General features: G+C 34.3%; 1 protein-coding gene across 5 annotated transcripts in view; it reads left to right on the top strand.

Annotated features, from left to right (window-relative positions):
- Positions 1 to 16,160, top strand: part of PRKCZ (protein kinase C zeta) — a 74,650-nt gene that overhangs the window by 36,920 nt on the left and 21,570 nt on the right. For all 5 annotated transcript variants that reach the window (XR_010392786.1, XM_026096500.2, XM_026096501.2 and 2 more), the window contains 6 exons: positions 2,635 to 2,766; positions 3,988 to 4,069; positions 5,136 to 5,188; positions 6,992 to 7,180; positions 10,458 to 10,555; positions 15,871 to 15,957. Coding sequence is in view for 4 of the 5 variants with exons in the window: in XM_026096500.2 (XP_025952285.1) it covers positions 2,635 to 2,766; positions 3,988 to 4,069; positions 5,136 to 5,188; positions 6,992 to 7,180; positions 10,458 to 10,555; positions 15,871 to 15,957 (641 nt within the window). In the remaining variant the exon portion in view is untranslated. The remainder of the gene's footprint in view (positions 1 to 2,634; positions 2,767 to 3,987; positions 4,070 to 5,135; positions 5,189 to 6,991; positions 7,181 to 10,457; positions 10,556 to 15,870; positions 15,958 to 16,160) is intronic.

The raw sequence follows: 16,160 nt of genomic DNA, 5'->3' as shown, positions 1-16,160 counted from the left end.
GCTTTCGATATTAGTTTTAACTGTTTTGAACCTAAGGTAGTATATAATCTAATTAAGGAAAAAATCTAGTGTGTTGAACAAAAATACAACTACATTTAGAATCTGACTTAATCCATATAAGCAAATGAATGTACTGTTAAGGGTGAGGCTTCTCCTTCACACATTCCGTTATGCCAAAGTATTGCAGCATATATACAAATACAATATATACTTTTGGGAAATCCATACAAAACAGTACAGTGAAGTGAGTTAATTTTTTGATTCAGCAGCAACCTGTCTTTTATGAAATCTTCACTATTGTTTGGATGCATTATTTTTTTTCCTATTGCTCCTCTTCTCAAAATTGCATTAAAAGAAGGAAAGAAAGGCCCCTTAAAACTCAGCATCTTCTCACTGGATGTGAAAAAATGCAAGTCATATATCTGAATTATAACATACATTTTTATGATACGATATGTAGTGTACCAACTCAATTTTTTTTTAATTCATTGTATGAAACGTATTTCATACTTCTTTATGAAGTATGGTTTGGTACATTGTTAAAACAATTCTTTGAAACGTTGTGAATACATACTGCATATTAGTAATTCAGAACATTACTAATATTTGTATGATTACTTATAGAAATTAGGCCAATAGTGAATATACATGTGAAGATTTTGAAATCTCATTAGCATGCTCATTTGCTAGGAAACCTAAACAAGACTGTTTTGTTATAAATGCATGTACGTAAATAAAATCATAGAAAGCCATGGCACAAACCAAATCCTGAAGCTAGTAATGAAGTTGACATGAACTGTAAAATGTGACATTTTAATATATAAATTACTAATAAATTCTGCACGTGTACATCTATGTATTAATGAATTAGATACCAGTTTTTAGTGATGATTGAATTGTTAAGACTGAGGTATTACCTAATGAATTCATTCCTTTTCCAAAATAACTTTCTAAAGCTTGTTCAGATAATTCAGATAAAAGAGCACATGCAAGAATCTAAGCTTTAATCTCCATGGTTTTAAACACAATATAAAGATTAACTATTTTTATTTCTGTGCTTGTATGCATTTAAGGAGGTAAAAGAGGGGCACCTGAAATACTCCTGGAATTTCACAGCTGCCCCTGTGTCCTTTTTCTTCCTTGCCTGCATTTGATTGAAGTAAATCCTGTTTTCATGCATGTCATCTCCATAGCCAGAGACATTTTCTTTAGTCTTATTATTATTGTTGCCAAGCCTGAGTAAGAATACTGAACATAGTCTGAAGGACTAGGAGCTTTGAAGAAGTGGCTATAGATGTCCAAGGCTTCCTCCTTAGGCACTGTGGTTTTCTGCTGGACAATACAGTTTAGATTTCTCCTGATGAAAGACTGTCTGTGCTGGTGAATGGCATGTAGTTCATCCTTTGTTTTCTACAATTATTAAAAAATATGAGAAGGTCTATGGTGGGGGAAGAGGGCATGTGTGTGGGGGGGAAATATATAAAATCATCCATTCTGTGATCATTATTGCTATTGTTACGACTAGTATGGGTTCATACTAGCTTTACTGTTTTGGGCAGGGCACTCTAGGATTCATTAGTCCGAGGATCTGAATAATCACACTCTAACTTGCAGTTTGCTGGGAGGAATAGACTTTCACTGTTTTGTGGCTTCGGGACAGTTGCAGTAGAGTTCTGTCTAAGCTTGAAATGGGGAATGAGTGCAGGACTGACTGCGTGTACAGCTTGCAGAATGATAGGCAGTGTCTTTATTCTGTTAAAATAATTATTGCAAATAGGCAATAGAGAGTAAGTTGCTTGTTGGCGAGCTGTGCGGTGTGTAGGGAGATGATGAGACTGAATGACTTCTTGGCGTATAAGAATCTCAGATTGCTATTGTGCATTCTGAGTGAAGTAGGTAAAATGGCCACAGTACACATACACTGGAAAAATTATATAAAGAACCTTTTCAAAATCATCAGTAGAATGTCTGACTTCTTAATGTGTCTTCTTCTCAATTCAGATTACTTAGATACCGTTTTGTTGCATGCAGTAAAAAAGGCCATATATTTCTGCTATTAAATAATGGAATATGCAGAGTTTTTTGTCAAAATTGATAATTCTTTAATTAAAGATTTTTTTGATGTAGTGTTTATATGTTTTGCAAAGTTCCTACTAAGGGTCTATGACTGTTAAAGTATATAAGTACAGAATATTCTTCATATTGTAACTCATCTTGTACAGGCTTGTAACATTTAGTGCCAGTCTTCTCCAAAGTAGTCAGTTTAGATTCTTTTTAAGCATATTGGTGCGGTACAAATTTCTGTGGGTTTTGTTTGGGTAATACCTGTAAATACCTGAAGTTATATATGTAAGAATGTCATGCAGATGTGAGGCTGTGATGAATTCCTCATACTTGAAGTCTTTGTTTTCTTAACTTTCAGTTAAGTAAGCAGTGCATTTAGCTAAATTCTAAGCATGAAGTATAACCTTCAGTTATTTAAAAAACCCTAGATATTTTAAAAGAAGGCATGATCAAAGTTATTATTGAATATTTATTAGGAAGTGGATAGGATAGGTTCTTTCTGCTAGATAACTACCAGCATATAGAAGGAAATTGGTAATTGAAATTGATAATATGCATTCTGGCTTTTAGAGAGCATACTGTGGCCAATGCAGTGAAAGGATATGGGGTCTCGGAAGGCAAGGCTACAAGTGTATCAACTGCAAATTGTTGGTCCATAAACGTTGTCATATACTTGTTCCACTGACCTGCAAAAGGCATATGGTAAGTTTGCATTCTGTATAAAGCTAAGATGTCTCATTGTGTCCCGTTTTGTGATTTGCAGACATGCATCCTAAGTAATAAACACTGTATGGTTGTGGATCATAACGTGGGTGACACTTGGTATTTTAGTTTGTTTCCAAGATGTCTGCGAATGACAGGCCTTTGAATTGTCGGCAGTAGAGACAAAGTGAGAAAACAAAGTTTGTGATGTAACTTAAGTGCTAGCAAGCTTGAGTTTGAATTTTCCAGAAGAAATAACGCATTTTACACATAGATGAGGAGTTGACATTGAGAGCTTTAGTGTTTGTTCCTTTTAGGTTGTAGAAATGTCTTTAGAACAAAAGCATTTGTGTGTTTTGCACCACTGGTTGTAAAAGGGCTTTTGTTGCTTTCATGCTTTTTGCCATCTCAGTCTCTCCAATCCTATTTTCTTCCTCTCCATCACTTCCCTAATATAGTCCAGCAGCAACTCTAGTATCTTTTCTAGGCTTTAAACTTTAATCTCTGTTGCTAAATTTTAGCCCTTCCCTATGCTTGTCACAGACTATAATCAGTATCCCAACAGTTGCTGCATCATCACTTTTCTAACTAGAAGCTAAAAACATTATTTTTCTTCACTGGTGTTGCATATGGATTGTCTTGACATTACTATTTTTTTGCCATTTTATTTATGCATATTGTTACATCTGCTTGAATAATACTACATGTTCCGTCATATGTTGTGGTTGAGACCAGGGTCCAAACATATTTTAAAAATATTTGTTACTGTGACCATTATCAATGTATCCAGTACCTTTGCATAATGAGTCTGTTACAGTTAATGTTTTTAAACAGGAAAGGAATATGCCAAAGCTTTAAATTGAGCATGTAACATCATACTGAAGTCTGTTTATTTGGTTGCTGTTACATGAGACAGCCTCAGAAGTCTTCAAGTTTGAATTTTGCAGCAAAATGTGCTGGTCTTACTTTCAGAAGGCAGTTAAACATGGGTCATAGTTACATAAGACTTGAAATAGCCCTTGACTTTTTGGAAGATGCGTTTTGTAAAGCATTACAAAATATTAATATTCTGAAATACTTTCTACCAAACATCTGTTTTCTTTCTGGAAGCTGCAAATACAATGTTCTTGTCATACTGTATTTTTATGGCAAGGCATACCTATTTAAAAGGGACTGCCTTAACTGACATTTTTTTCCTGTGTAATTTATGTATTTTGCAAGGATTCGGCCATGCCTTCCCAGGAACCTCAGTTAGATGATAAAAATGATGAAGTTGACGTTCCTTCAGAAGAAACTGATGGAAGTGAGTATTTTTCCTGTTAGGACATAATTTACATGCTTCATTATTTGGATAAGAGTATTGGTATGACAGCATGGTGCTAGGTAGCTGTCCAAAAATCTATGAAAATGTAAGTTATATTAAATGTTATGTTTGTGAAGCCGGTAATTTTGCCTCCTGTAGCATCCTTGGATAACTAAGTTCAGAGGATGAGATCTTTAACCTTGAGATTAGGGTTTACAGTTGCCCTTTTTGTGTTCAGTAAGGTAAGAGTTAAACTCTCAGCTGGGTTACAGCAATAAGACTCTCCTTATATTAACAAGTGCTGTAGTGTGATGGACTGGATCTGTAGAGCAAAACAGTTGAAACAGGGTAGGCATTTTCCATGTTACCTACACTTCTGGAAGTTTACTTTGGACTAGCTCTAATTTAGTGTCATGGACTAAATACCCATTAAGGACTGAAGTACAGTAAGTGTACTTCTGAAATGTGTCCTCTTATTCAATTTTATCCTAAATTCATATGCTCTAAAACCATTCCATAGTGTGAACTAAATCATGTAGCAGCTGGCAACAACAGGAGATTTTCTCTTCAAACAAACAAACAAAAAATTGAGCTTCAGATCCAAACTATAATGCCAAGTGCACCTTAGAAGTTTAAGTATTTCTTAATTTTGTAAGTGCACCTTAAAAGTTTAAGTATTTCTTAATTTTGTAGGGTTTGGGTTTCTTTTTTTTCCCCTAGATCAATATTTTTGATGGTTTTGCTGGTCTTGGTTCAATGGTCCATTTACCACGCCTGGTCCTCCTTTCCCAAAGTGACACTCTGGCCCTTATCAGATACTGTTATGAGCTCAACGATTCATTGATGAATTTCAAAAGGCCTTTCCTACTTTCTCAGAGTTAGTTCTCTCTGCAGTGCCCTTAGGAGCTACTGTCAGGATTAGGAGAGTAAAGTGGAAAATTTGACCAAGCAGAGCAAACTGTTAATCTAAGCTACTAAATCATCTTTCCATTTTTTTTTTTTTTTATGATTTCTAATGAAGGCTTTAACAATCGCACTACTCTGGTTTATTTTCCTTATTTTGCAGTTCCTTACCTGCCTTCAAACCGGAAACATGACAACATTAAAGATGACTCTGAGGTATGTTTTAAAAATATGATTGTAATTCACACTTGCACATACTCTTAATGATACAATTTCTCTAAAATAGCTGATTATATTTGTCCTATATTTTTTCTGCTACCATATAAATAAGTCATCTAGGTTTCTCTTCTGAAAATTGGTATTTTTCAGTGTTTTTAATCATTTTTTTTCCTCCATTCATGTAACTTATCAGAGGATTCAAGTTTATTGGCCCTTGCAACATACAGTGGCTTTGACATTTTGTCCTGTCTGCCCTTTCTGGTTGAGGTACACCTCTTATCCTCAGGCTAACATTGTAAAACTGGTTCAGTCTGATAGGACGTTAACTATCCAGCTCTTTGAAATGTTTCATATAAACAATACCTTCTCAATTTTAGAGAGCTCATGTGGAAATAAAAGTAGAATAATATACACTTGTGTTCTGGTTTTGGCCCTTTTGTAGAGCATCTGGCACACTAAGAATGTTATTCCCTTAAAGCATTTTGAAAAATCCCAGCATGCTTTAAATAACTCTGAAGGGCTTAAAGAATTGCTTTTTAAATGTTTCTGGCATATTTAAAACAAGTAGAATGTACTTGGGGCACTAGTAAGTTGTGTTCCCAGTTCCAACAAGCCTGTACCTTCTTTTCTCTACTTCCACTACAATCCTTGTCACTATCATTCATTCACACTTCAGTAGTTCCTGCTCTTGGGCAAGTAACTGCCTTATTTTCAGGCACATGTCTTTAGGTATAAATTTAGAGCATTTTAGTTGCTATCTGGAATTACTGACTTCTATTATAGTAGTGCTCAGACGGACAGTGTTCGCATTTTGAGTGCTGATTTTATTCAGCCATCCTGAATTACACTGTTCTGATTTTCCTATCTTCCTTTTGAGTGTTAGTAAATTACTTAAAGTATCCTACAGAGAGGACACTGCATTCTGGGAGCTTTGTTGACTAGATCTTTAAGCTCAGAGCAATCTCTTCTAATAGCAGTCAATCCTAGATCAAGATTCTTTATATAAACACTCTCCATAGTTCAGCAGAATGTTGATCTGACTACAAGTACAGTAGTATGAGGTCAAATTAAAAATAGACTATAGAAGTATGTCAAAGCATTGTATACATTGGTAAAGCATGGGTTATCAAAGTGCATGTTGTATTTCGTCTAGTTCAACTGCTTGGTCTTCAGTCTTAAATTCTGACAAGCCTGGACATATGTTCTTGTTCCAGAAAATAGATAAATTTTGTCTTAGAAAATAAACAATAAATTTTAAAATAATGTTCTTCATATTCTGCAAATTCTTACTTTCGAGAAACCAGCATCTGCTTCTGCATGTTTCCAGGCAGCTACTAGAAATGTTCATTTTCATTAAAAATCTAGTGAATTTCATAGGGATAGGAGTGGCATAACCTCAAACCAAGGCAGGTGTATTCATCAGGAAATTATTGTTTCTATATGTCTTTTCTTTAGATAGCCTTGTAAATTTGTTCTGCAACATCCATCAGAATATTAAAGACAGAATTTGCATGGAGTGAACTATAATTCTACATGGCTTTCATTTTCTTGTAGGGGATATTTAATCATTCAGTAAACTGCTCCCTGGAAAACATAGCATTTCCTAATAAAAGCAGAAATAATACCAATAAGATATTTCATTAGAAGTGTTATAGTCTGCTATTCATGTCTGTGCGCCAATGACAATGGCGTGAAAACTCAGCAAATCTTGTCCAGTGATTAAAGGCCTCTTTGCTATAATAGTTATTTGTTATGAAAATGTCTTTCGTCTCTAGCATCTATTTGTTTCTTTTTATACAGGATATCAAACCAGTCATTGATGGAATGGATGGAATTAAGATTTCTCAGGGGCTTGGACTACAGGACTTTGACTTAATCAGAGTTATTGGACGTGGAAGCTATGCCAAAGTTCTTTTAGTTCGGTTAAAAAAGAATGATCAAATTTATGCCATGAAAGTAGTGAAAAAGGAATTGGTTCATGATGATGAGGTAAAAGTCTGTGTTAATCGTAATCCATTCTGTATCATAAAAGCTTCATACTGTTTAACAGAAAGCATTCAACTAAGAGAGCAGCTAAAGTTTTAGACAGCATTTCTGTAACAGTTTTAGTGACTTGTGAACTAATTTTTCATCAGCTGTGAGCGTGAGGTGTAGCACTGAGATTAAATCTGAGAAATGTCTATTATTTTAATAACATTAATAACTATTAATAAAGACTTGAATTTTTTTTCATGTGCATTCTACTGTTTTAGATGTGCTAACCTGTTAGTAATGGGATAAATAGGGTGGAATTTGGGCACTTAATTTTGAAAGAAAACAAAGACGTTGTTTTCCAGGGTAGATGGGTTCATCAGCAAAGTACTGTTTCTCTGTTTTAGAATAGGAGCTGAAACTGTTCTTAGTGTTTAAGAACACAGTTTCATATAATAGATGATAGATATAATACAAAATTTTTGTGCATAGAGGTTGGTTTTCAGTACATGCTTAGAAACGCATAGAAATACATATTTAAATGTATATTTATACATTTAAATCACAACTGTATGTAAGTATATATTTAAATCACAATTATAGAGCTTATGTACAAGTGACACAATACTCTGGTTTATTTTTTCCATGTGTTTAAAAAATTATGCTACTGTCATTTAAAGTCAGTATGGTTTAACTGGCTTATTAAAATTTCAGTATCCCCTGCAAATTAGTGCTACATTTCTCAATTATTTTTAAAATTCTGTTCAAAAATTTTTTATTATATGGTATCTGAAATGCATAAGTTAGGGGAGGGGAAAGGCAAAAAACAAAAAGCCCAGAAAAAACTTTCTCCATCTTTTTGCTATAATATTCAGACATCAAGAGAGGACTAGATTGGTTCATTACAGTTATGAAAATAATAGAAAGAAAATAAAGAAATCACAACAAATAAGGAAGGCAGATTGGGCCATTCACAATGCTATTGCACTGGAACATTCAATGTTAAGTAATGAAAGAGGGAATAGGGTAACTAGAATACTTGCTATCAGACAATAGCCCATATGCAACAGCTATCTCGGAGACCTGACAGAAAGGCGGAGGAAAAAAGTGTTTTCAGGCTACCAGCTTTATTGGAATGCTGGTGTGACATACTGGTGGGGGAGTGGCAGTGTATCTGAAGGATTATATGAAGTGCGACAGCATAAATACTTGATAAAAACAGAAGTATTGTGTTATCCTTGTGGGTGAAATCCCATGCTGTAATGATACAAAGAATAGATGGACTATCAGTTTGACCTAGTAAGGAATTCCTTATATAGCTGTTCTTAGGATAGAGAATTTCTCAAATAGAAATGTGACTTTTAACCTGACAATGTTTTATGGTCTCAGGAAAACTGGGTTTCCAGAAAGTAAAGTGTTGTCGGGGGAGGGGAACATAGTTTTAAGCACTGCTTATATTGGCAGTTTTAATGAGGTTCTCTAGTAGCCATCTATGTCATTATTCCAGAGACTAAGGTTAGGAGAGTAAAGTTAGTTTTTCTAAAATACTTTGGCCCACTCAATTATTTGATCTGTCTTTTGTGACTGAAAATCAGACTGCTGCATAGTTTATTTGCTGTTTCTTTTTAACATATGTTTTTCCAAGAAAGTAGAAACTAAAGGGAAATATTTAATGGAGTATGCAGTTGTCCCTAAGAATCAGAGGTGAATGAGAAAAGTCTTCCTCATTTGAACAGTAGTTTTCATACATAATAACATAGAAGATTGAGCTAATTGTTCTTCTTTTCTGTAAGATAGGCTGTATAATGGAATGCTGGTAATTGATAGGAAATGTGTTGAATTCTGTGAACACATGAGATATTGCAAGTAATGGAAATTCACCTAGTGTTTCACCGATTAAAAAGTAATTACATAGTAGATATCAATATGATTAAGTCTACCAGTGTGCTATGTCCGATGGATAATATCGGGGACAAATGAATGCTTCCTCCAAAAGACTGAAGCAAATCAAATAACTTGGCTTCTGCTAAGGAATTTTTTCCTAAGCTTAATCCTGTGTACAATAGTACCCTAGTACAATACTGGCGTACTAGTACACTTCAAACCAAATTCATATTGTACTAGTCTTAAGGAGCTTATTCAGTAAAAACAAATGAAAAAATATTTATCGTTTTATTTAAAAAAATTTTTTTTGCTTATATTTGGACCCACGTTTGCCCCTTCCAAGATGTCACATCTTCAGGAGTCTGTAAGCACAAAACCTGAACAAATTTATATGTATTTGATGATGACACTTCTTGACAACCTTTGAGATTTTGGTTGCTCAGCCAGACATGTTGTCCTCAGGTTGAAATCTTTGTTTTCCCTTCATACAATGTTTTCACTAATTATTCCAGACAGGAAGGCCTAGTTTCTCAGTATCTGTCTTGGTTTTCTCCAGATTGGCTCGAGAGGTGAAGTGTCTGTTGGAAATGGAGAATTTTAGAGCAGTGATATCACTAATTCACTGGCAGACTACTGAGTGTTTGCAGGGTGGAACATGATCTGTGCGTTGCATGAAGACTGAGTATCTACTACTAAGATCAGTTGTCCACAAGGCATAAGTTTTATATGCTTATGTAAAAATGAAAATTTTTAATTATTTTGTTTTTTAATGGATCTGAATTTTGTAATACTGTGCTAGCATCAGTCAAGTTTTGCTGTGTTTTCGTTGCATGGTATTGCACTATGGTAGCCAGGACTCGACCCTGTTGAAGTATTAATGGAGTCTGTGATACTGTTGAGAGGTTTTTGTTTGTTTGTTTGTTTGTTTTAAGTTTGTCAAGCTAAATAGTTTCAGTAACTCAGAACTCAGTAGTTTCACTGAGTTCATTTTTGCTTTCAGATGAACAAATGAAGTTCAGTTGATTTGAGTGTTTTAAAACAGGGAGATTCACGCTGCTTGAATTATTGGCTTGAATTGCTTCAGCAACTTTAAGGTCATTTATCTATGATAATTGAATATAATTTTATCAGCCAGTGTAATCAGTATGTTGCAAATACACCAGATATATTTTAAATGGGTTTAAAAAATTTGTGCAGACCTTTCTAAATGGTTAATATATATGTGATATTATAATTGAATTTAAATGTTTTGTAACTTCCTCCAGATTTAGGGGCTTTTCTCTTTCTGAAGATCACTTGTAACAATGACAGTATGTATAAGGGGAGCATAGGTACTCACCATTTCTTTTCTGGGATTACCAACAGCAGGTTATCCAGCAGAAGTTCTGATTGTTCAATTACTCTATTTCAGGATATTGATTGGGTACAGACAGAGAAACATGTGTTTGAACAGGCATCCAGTAACCCATTCCTAGTTGGTTTACATTCATGCTTTCAAACAACAAGTCGGTAAGAAAGATCTGAAATTATTTTGTCTTGAAAGTCTTGATCATTGTACTAACTGCTTCTCATAAAACAAACATAACCATGGAACACTTCCATCATGTAGTTAGAAATCTTTGGAAGGAAGCATTAGTACAGCCAGGGATTCAGTGCCACAACAAAGCCAGTTCTGTGGGAGTAGCGTAGTCGAAGGCTGTGAGGCGTAGCAAAAGGCAGGGATTTCCAACCCTGAATCTGAAGGGGGAAGAAGGAAGAGAAAGAGAAGGAACAGTGTGCTGTGTGCAGGACAGTGTGACTCCAGAAGTAAGGGGATGATAGCAGGGCAGAACAGAGCTTTGTAAGAGATAGCTTATAATACCTGATTCTACAGGTGAGGGCCAAATTGTGTCCTGTTGTAGTTCTCTTTCTTCAAAATAGTGCAAGAAAAAAGTGGGCTGCTCAATAATATAGTTATATGCAAATATATAAATATCCAGATAAATGACTCTTGGACTTGAGCAAAAGGCAGTTATATCCTTTTGTTTATGTTCAAAAAGAAAAAAAAATCTTTCAGTAAATGTTTACTAGTGCTGTGTGTTCTAGCAGGATATGCACTGTGACAGTTGGAAAGAACTGTCCTATGTAATTTGAACAACTATGAATCTATATATGTGTGAAGAAGTGTTTTTTAACCTATATAAGGCTTGTGAGCCTGTAGTTACTACTTTTGGGAAAAGAATTACTTTTAAAGAATTATTACTTAATAAATTCTTAGTTACTTTGGATTGCGCGTGCAAGGACAAAAAAAAATTAATATTTCCAAATGGATTGTTTGCTAATAAAATGAAGAACTTCTATTCCATGTTTATGTACATGGCTGGGGAAGATGGATGTTATTTTTTTTGTTTTTAAAGCATTTTCATAAACATGCCTATTTTACTGTTACGCTTTTATAATACAAAATGACATTTATAGTATAATCATAAGTCCTTGTATCGTGATTACTCAAGTGGCATGCACTGTAGTATAAACACTGTTTTATGCAGTCTTCATGGATTATCTAGTCATTTATCCTTGAGAAAGAACCACCTGTTCATTAGTGTGACTTATAAATTATTAAAATTTCAGTTTTAATATATTAAATAAATATTTAATATAAAATATTAAAATTTCAGTCCTCTGACTTGCAAACCCTTAATGGCCTTAGTCACGGTAACAAGCTTTTTCCTAGCAGGAAAAAAAACAGTGAAGATAAAGGAAGTAAAGAAGCTGTATAAAAACATTCTGAAAGTCTGTAAACTAGGAAATACTTTGGACTAGGGAGAAAAAAAATAATCTCCAAAGGTGACTGGCTAAAGATTTGGCTAAAAGAAATACCGCCTGCAAGAAGAGGCTGGGAGGAAGAGGAACACAAACAAACAAAATCAACAACGACCCCCCCAAGCAAATGGAAACTGAGACTGTTAAACATTCACAAACACCTTCTCATCAAATTAATAGCTTTAAATATCAAATCTAAAGGTATGGAAGGGGGAACTATTGAGGATGAAGTTTCTTTTAAATACTGTAGTAAGGAGGAAAAAAAAAAAGCTGAAGTCAGCCATAGAAATATATAAATACATTTCATGTGCCACTTTGATAGTGTAGCATCATAGTGGAGGAAGAGAAGTGGGGAAAAAATACACTGAAGGTAGTCAATGATTTCTGTATTGCCATTGTTATGGAATTTATTTTCAGGAGGCTTCTTTTTCCAGCCTGGCTTATCCTTTCAGCGAAATCATAATCTTACATTTATAACTTCAGCCAGTTGTCATGGATATAGCTGTAATGTCACAAAGTCAGAATTATGACTTCATTTCAGGATCAAATACAAGGAAGAAACTGATTGGAAGCTAATAAATTTATCCAGAGCAGGTTGTGCTGATAACTGACCCAAAGAAAACATGTTGTAATATGAGAACAGTTTGTGTAGAAGTCTGTATTATTTAAAAAGAAAAAAAAACTTTTTAAAATGTAATCATATTTGGTGTGTTCTTTCCCTTTTGTATAATTTTTTTAAGATAAAATACATTTTTAAGGTAGAATAAATGTATACTTAGAAAAGACAAGATTTGAAAACTTTTATTTTCTGAGATTCTGTCACTAGCCCATTAAATAAGTGTAGCTGTTTACATTGTTTCAGATATTAGTGGTTTTTTTGTTTTGTTTTGTTTTTTTTAGTATTACTGTAATAAAATATATGCTTTGGTCTTGCCCAGAATTACCAGATAAGCGTCTTTGAAGAGTAGTTACAATCTGAAACCTCAGTCTTCCAAAGCTATAGGTGTTTAAATAAAGGGCTACCATTATTCTCACACTTGCACAGCTGAGAATGAGTTGACACATGCAATTTTAAATTGCAGATTCTAGATGATGATAAGACATCAGATGCCTCTAGATAGGAAAGTTTGAAATGGGGAATATCTGGAATGCTGTAATAAGCTCTTACAGTTGTCAGTATTTATTTTATTTGTGCATTTTTTTAGTCTTTATTCTTGTGCAGAAGCCACTGAAAGGCTTGCAAGCTGTAACGGTGTCCAATAATTGTTCCTGGTTTACCTTTTCAGTAAAATACCTAAGGGCATTCTAAGTGTTTCAAATGAAGAATCTTTTTCAAAACAAATTTGTGGATATAAATAATATTCTTTTGTATCTAATCATTACCAAGAAGATGTTTTTAAATCATCTGAGAGGCTGTAGCAAATGTTTTCCAAGTACGTTGTGGGTTTGTGGAAAGGAATTTTCAGCTCACAGCAAAGTAGGTGTATAACGAAATACTGCCTCCTGGGACAGCTTCAACTTTCATAAGAAAGTCTCACTCAGCATGTTTCTATTTTGTAGGTCTCTGACCTTGGCAGCGTTGCCTAGATCATATTTTCCCAAAGATGAAACCTTCCTTGCAAAATGTGATAGAAGTCTTTCTGTATGCCTCTTGATTCCATCTATATTCCTTTATCCTACTGAGTGAAAACATGTTTATTTTGAGAAGACCATTTCAGAACTCGGTTCTACAGAGGAACTAATGAGCGTTGACACTGCAGCCTTTCTGTGCCCCTGCCTTCCATTTAGTGAATATGCTGTGTAGAGAGTAAAAATGGGTTCGTTATACATTCTTCTAGTTTACATTCAGAGCCTAAAATTCCCCATGTTGCTTATTCATCTGTTTCAAAAATCTGTATGAACTTTTAGAACTTCTCTCATTGCATAGGAGCATGCCTAAATATCACACAGGAGTCTCATGTGCTTCGATAGTATGACAGTCATCAGGCATGATTCTGTTTCTTCATCCCTTTTCCTTGTCACTCTCCCCTCTGCCCCCCCTCCTTCCATATTCATCAAGTAGGGTTTTCACTTTAGTTCTCTGGAGTTCTGCTTGAGTCAAAGTAGAAGTTTCCTGTGCATGTACTGATGAATTGGATTATGTGCAAGACTGTCTCAGATACTTACAGCCCTCCCAATATAATTCAGCTTAGTTGAAAAAGAAGTTTGGACGATACTGAACGTTCTAAGGACCTTTAAAGATCTGGACTTTTACAAGCTTTTTCTAGTTCGAAAGTGACAGCCAAGTAGTGTTGCTGTATTATCAGTATGTCAAAAAGACCAAGTTGGGTAAGAATAAGTGGGGTAAAAAAATTTCGTACAGGTTTAGTCAATGTTCTTTCTGGTTAAAATGTGCTAGGAAGAGGGAAATCACTGCATAGAAGTTCAGTACTCAGAGGGTAAATTCTAATGCATCCTGAGTTAGACTTCAGTGAATTAATTTTCCTTTTGTTAGGAAACCAGAGTTTTCAAGTTAATATGTGTAGAGTTTTCTCTACTAGGCAAGGAGCTGGAATGCAGTAGCACTGGATGATTGTCTGATACAGTGAAAGGGAGATGTAGTCGAATTCATTTTTCTACAGCTAAAGGTCCTAGCAAAGTGAAGAAAGGGTGAGATTTGGTTATCTATCCTCTTAACCATGCCAGATTTAGTTTTCAGTGTGGATAATTAATGGACGTACATGAATCGAGTCTTTCACGCCTCAAATTCTTTAGCCTGAATCTGTCTATACAAACAAAACAGAACACTGTCCTGCTAGAAATGGATGTATATTAAGAATATGCTAGAGCATATAACTTTATTTGGAAAAATAACCTTGCTTTTGGTGTATGTTTGAGCTTTTCAGGAATTGAACCAGCACGAACAGCAAGCTTAATAGTTACGTAATTAATGTCACAAACAGAATTTATTGATCCCTTTAGTAGTGCTGATTACTCATTAATTGTTGTTAATAATCAAACATACAGTCATTTTTAAAAGATGCTGACCTTTCCATGACAAAACAGTTTCAAAACCATAAATGAGAAGTTTCAGATTTTGTCAGTGCAGAAAACTTTTTCACCCCAGTAAGTGCATTTAAACTATATTTCAGCTATGAATTTGTTCAGGTTTCATATCGCATCTTTGCTTTTAAAAAAAGAATCATATTTACTCAAGCAGAGAGTGTAACAATAACTATCATATCAAAGTAAATCTATGTCACATTACTAATTGATTATCTTTAATTAAGAAAGGCATACAGTTTAATCGATGCAATCTTAAAAGTATATTTTCATGTTAAAACCATTATTTGAAAAAAACATTTTAAATAATCTGCATTGTTTTGGGGAGGCTTTTTTTTCGTCCAGTCAATCAGAATGTTGTTGTTCAAAGCAATATGCTCACTAAGCAAATAGTATGGAACTGTGTCCCATAAAAGTAAAACAAACAAACAAACAAACATATATGGTTACCATATGACTATTCCCTATTGAAGGCTGCTGATTTTTTTTTATTATATCTTTTTTTGCAAATGAGTGGTAATTTTGCTGTTTTGGGATAAACTTTTTGTCCACTCTTGTCATCTACTCTTGTGACGTTGCTGTGTGGACTTTTTGGATGTTTTCTTCATTTATTGGGAAAATTCATTCATTTTAGTCAAATTCTGTCATCTTTTATACTGTTTTAGATAGTTCTGCAGGTTTCTCACCAAATGCTGGCCTGTGTAAGCAGCTGCATCTCTTTTATATTTAGTCCAGCTTCTCCATTTATATTTGCATTTGAATGACTGTTATGTTCCTACATAACGTGGATCAGATAAACGTTCTTTTTTGTTTTGTTTTTTGTTTTTCCTCTCTTGGTTTCTGTTAGTCTGAGAAGAAAACTAAGTCTAATGTTAGGAGTGGAAGTGAAAATGGCTTAAATTAGAAGGTTAGGTAGGAATAGTGACTTACTTTCTCTTCAGTTTCCTTGGAATTCATTAATTGCTTTATACATTTTTCAGGTTGTTTCTTGTCATAGAGTATGTAAATGGAGGAGATCTTATGTTTCACATGCAACGGCAAAGAAAACTTCCTGAAGAACATGCAAGGTATTTTACTAGTACATTTTTAGTGATTCTCCTATGTTGTTTTTATTTAATGGCATATGAAGTGCTTTCAAAACTATTTTCCATGAGAGAATATAAACTGCAAAGAAAGGTTTTTATTTATTTATTTATTTATTTATTTTAATGTAGAATACAGTGCCCTGGGAAGAGATGTTACTTTTTTTCACAGGATATGTTTTTTTAAA

Source organism: Dromaius novaehollandiae, chromosome 24 (genome assembly GCF_036370855.1).
Source record: "Dromaius novaehollandiae isolate bDroNov1 chromosome 24, bDroNov1.hap1, whole genome shotgun sequence".
NCBI lineage: Eukaryota > Metazoa > Chordata > Aves > Casuariiformes > Dromaiidae > Dromaius > Dromaius novaehollandiae.
Note: the sequence above shows the minus strand (reverse complement) of the source record. Positions and strands in the feature narration are given on the sequence as shown.